This window comes from Arctopsyche grandis, chromosome 1, assembly GCF_051622035.1.
Source record: "Arctopsyche grandis isolate Sample6627 chromosome 1, ASM5162203v2, whole genome shotgun sequence".
NCBI classification, from domain to species: domain Eukaryota; kingdom Metazoa; phylum Arthropoda; class Insecta; order Trichoptera; family Hydropsychidae; genus Arctopsyche; species Arctopsyche grandis.
This window is the reverse complement of record NC_135355.1, coordinates 22,955,265-22,959,407: the sequence shown is the minus strand read 5'-3', so window position 1 is coordinate 22,959,407 and position 4,143 is coordinate 22,955,265. Positions and strand designations below refer to the sequence as shown.

General features: G+C 28.5%; 1 protein-coding gene across 1 annotated transcript; it reads left to right on the top strand.

The window, feature by feature from the left end:
- The first annotated feature begins 363 nt into the window (after positions 1–363).
- On the top strand, positions 364–3,704 carry LOC143913056 (uncharacterized). The gene is made up of 7 exons (XM_077432574.1): positions 364–425; positions 514–796; positions 1,064–1,112; positions 1,596–1,902; positions 2,717–2,900; positions 2,975–3,166; positions 3,250–3,704. Exons 2-7 carry the CDS (start codon positions 531–533, stop codon positions 3,416–3,418), a joined length of 1,167 nt encoding a protein of 388 aa, XP_077288700.1. The 5' UTR covers positions 364–425; positions 514–530; the 3' UTR covers positions 3,419–3,704.
- The last annotated feature ends 439 nt before the right edge of the window (positions 3,705–4,143 follow it).

The window sequence follows — 4,143 nt, the reverse complement described above, 5'->3', positions numbered from 1 at the left end:
ACCAGCTGAAAAATACAACTAATAATAATGCATGATTTAAGCTTGAATTACATACATACATACAGTAGCTGTTAAATGTAATATAAAAAAGATGCAAATAACCTAATATGACATTATTATCAAATTGTATGTTGAATTGTATATATGTACATACATACATACAAATTTAATTCCATATGTACATACATAACATACATATAAATTTAATTTTATATAAAAATTAATAAACCACAAAGATTTTTATTATTTAAATAGGAAAACCGTCATTATCTGATACAACATATGGTTATGTATGGGTTATCTTACAACATTAGCATACTCCCACGACTTACATTATAATGAATATACCCGTGTGATGTATGAAAAGAAAAAAGCATTTTAGCAGTCAGTGCCATATTTGCATCTGACCTGTCCACATCTAACAGGTGAACACATGCAGATTTTTATTTTTATTAATTCCTATAAAATATAGAATTTGATGTGATAATTTTATATTTGTAATTCTCTTCTAAGTTACTTCGCAAACACAAATGACTATGAGGTTCTTATTCCTCCTAAGCGCTCTATCAGCAACCTATTTATGCATATTAAGTCATCCTCAACATGAACGAGAACCACTGTTGGGTGTTAAAAGTGGTGTCAAAGGTGGCGTCCACAGCGCATCAAATAATGCCTCTATATTTTATGGGGGAACTAATTATCACAGTTTAAGAAATATCACTGGTGCAGCATCAACATTCAAAAACAATACTCCTTCGAGGGATTATGAAAAAGGAGTGTGCTATGAAGAAGTTCCGTATGTATTTACTTATTATAAACATACTAAAATCTTACATATTATATTCCATCAAAAAATTGAATAAAGCAGCATAAACTCATGTTTGGAAAGAAATTAAAACATACATACATATTTCATAACATGCATGCATACAATGTTCATAACTATTGTAAATTAGTATGTATTGATCATTATGGTCAGTACTATTAAATTACAGTACAGTAATTATAATAGAAATTGGTAATAATATTTGAAATTTAAATTTTATCATGTTTATCTCAACAGCACAATAACACTCGTTAAAGATCCAAAAAATGTTCCGGCAGGAAATGGTGTAAGTATGAAACTATTTTTTTTTCAAAACGAAATAAGTACATATGTATAGTTTATTCATTACAAGGAAAAAAAGTATCACTTAATCAAAATTTTCGAAAGTTTTAAATACAATTTGAATTGAATATGAATTTTTTTTTTTTTTTTACTAGAAATAATACATATATTTCTAGGAAATTCATTGAAATCTTTTTTTACTTTATTCGAAACAAGATATCGTTAAATTTTTTCGATTTTTCCTTGTTTATGGTTTCCTTTAGAATTTCAACATAATATTTGTCAGATGAAAAATTCTAAGAACAATATTCACCTTGAAGATATTTAATATATCATTTTCAATAAATATCATAATATGAATGTATATAAATTTAAATATCTAATTGGTTAAAAATTAATAACATTTTACTATAAAAAATTCAAAATATAAACTGTACATTTTTTTCTTAAATATCCATCTTATTGGACAAATGTTAAATATTTTCAGTCAAGTCCAGCATTCAGTAAAATTCGTAAATGTTGCCCCGGATATGAGCGAAACATACACAATTTCAAAATATGTGAGCCAGTTTGTGAACATGAGTGCGTGAATGCGCGTTGCATTGCACCCAACGTGTGTGCATGTTTTCCAGATCATGTACTTAATCTAGATGGATTCTGCGTTGCAACGTGTCCTATCGGTTGTCTGAATGGACACTGTGGTCCAGATAAAGAATGCGTCTGCCAAAATGGTTACACAGAAGAGCCCAACATGAAATTCTGTATACCCAAGTGCTCCAAAGGATGCTATCATGGTAATTGCATTTATTTATACCTATACAATCTAATTTATTTGTTCGAGTTTTAGCATACATAATTGAAATTAGCTTTTTGAACAATTTTCGAGTTTTATATTATAGTCAGGGTCGATGAGAGGTGGGGGGAGCCGGGGTAAAGTTCCAGAGCCCTGACTACTCGAGGGGCCCCGAGTCGGAAATCATACCTGTTATATCATACTTTCTTATTCAATTATTTAAAAAAAATTAGCAACCAACATATAGGTATTTTTCTAATAGTTCTGATAGATTTTTCGCATATTAAAAATATATTGAAAAGATATTTTTTTAGTTTATGCCCGGGATTCCTCTCGGCACCCCTGATTATATGTAGTCTATGTGATTTATTTATTTTCTTATATATCTATGTATAAAAATGATTTTTTGTAAGTATGTACATACATATGTATTTGTCTGCTGTTTTGTACATATGTATATGTTTGTCTGCTATGCAAATCCAAAATAAATATTCAATTTAGTGCTACCATATTTGGTAAGGGACTATCTCATGGTACCCTTACTATAGATTTTGGAAGAGTTTAGAAACCTTGGGTTTCTTTTTCAACTTTCATCAACTTTCATGATCATTATCATGCAACGCTGTATTCTATAAATATATATTACGATCAGAAGTGTGATGTGTATTTTTCTTAAACATGTTTTTTAGACACGCCAAGTCGTAGCACCCACTCATATGTACATATGTGTACTAATATTGTGTTAATAACCTTGTCGATTGCGATTGATGATCTCAGTTGATTTCTACTTGTATTTCAAATTTTTATTTCTATAGGTAATTGTACTGCACCGGAGGTATGTACTTGCGAAAGTGGTTACGAAACAGATAAAACTGGTACTTGTATGCCCAAATGTGACAAAGGATGCGATCATGGAGATTGCACAGCACCAAACGTCTGTATTTGCAAGCCCGGTTACGAAACAAATCATCTTGGCAAGTGTGCACCAGTTTGTGTTAAGTATGTAACAATCAAACTAGTAAATAAATAAGTGGTGATTTAATATTCTAATTTAATTTTCGTTTGTTTACCAGAGGCTGTGACCAAGGAGAATGTATTGCACCCAATACCTGTAGTTGTGGAATAGGCTTTACCATGGATGACACAGGAACAAAATGTATTGCTCATTGTGAGCAACCCTGTTTGAATGGAATCTGCACTGGTCCTAATCAATGTACTTGCCGTAGTGGATTCGTTAAAGACGCCAAAGATCCTTCTGGATCCAGGTTTAAATCGATATATAATATTATATTTTTAATATAAGTTTTGAAATTTTCTTAGTCATAGTAAAATATGTATGTGTTTACAGGTGTGTAGGAAATTGTCCTAATGGATGTCCAAATGGAGTTTGTTCCGGTCCCAATCTTTGTCTTTGTCTTCCTGGATTTGTTAAAGATAGAAGCGTTAAAGGAAGTCAGATGTGCGTTAAAAGATTCCGTCGTTCATTACCCCACCATCTTAAAATGTTAATTCCATGATTGATTTTATAAATTTATACTTATAAATATTCTTTAAAAAAATCAAGTAAAATTTGTAACAAAATATATCTTTTAAAACATTCTTCATAATTTTTTTATAGATATACATACAATTTAAAAGGTCATTGTAACCATAATGGTATAATAAATATGTAATGTAAGAAAAATAAAAATTTCAAACGTGAATAGACTATTAATTAATTATTAAATGTAATAGAATGTAAATTATTATCGAATATTTTGTCTTGAGACAAATTTAATTTATTTAAAATTTATATAAAACATCAAATAGAAAAAAAAACAGAAATGAAAGAGCAAAAATTTGAGATATCCCAATAAACTGTGTATACAACATATATTATACATACTTCCATATATCATATAAATACATATAATATATCATTACATATACGAGTGTGTATTTATATAATGTATATATAGATTATACGTGTATAGTTATTGAAAATATTGCATAAATAGAAAAAAAAGTCTTTGTCGACATCTTCATTAACACAACAACTTCATATAAATATAAAGATGTCCATTTTACTTTTATTTTTTTATTTGTACATTATCATACAAGTAATTAAGTTGTTCAAATATAATTCTTTATACAGACATATAAGTTTGTATTCAAATATATATATTTATTTGTACATTAATACATATAAATGTAATATAATAATATATATATATAGCAAATAGCACTTTCATAATAAATATTA

Excerpts from the sequence above, each read along its gene's own strand:
- LOC143913056 (XM_077432574.1), top strand. The coding sequence starts at position 531 with ATGACTATGAGGTTCTTATTCCTCCTAAGCGCTCTATCAGCAACCTAT. Across the intron at positions 2,901-2,974 it reads TGTGCACCAGTTTGTGTTAA|AGGCTGTGACCAAGGAGAAT; the intron begins GTATGTAACAAT and ends TTTGTTTACCAG. Across the intron at positions 3,167-3,249 it reads AAAGATCCTTCTGGATCCAG|GTGTGTAGGAAATTGTCCTA; the intron begins GTTTAAATCGAT and ends ATGTGTTTACAG.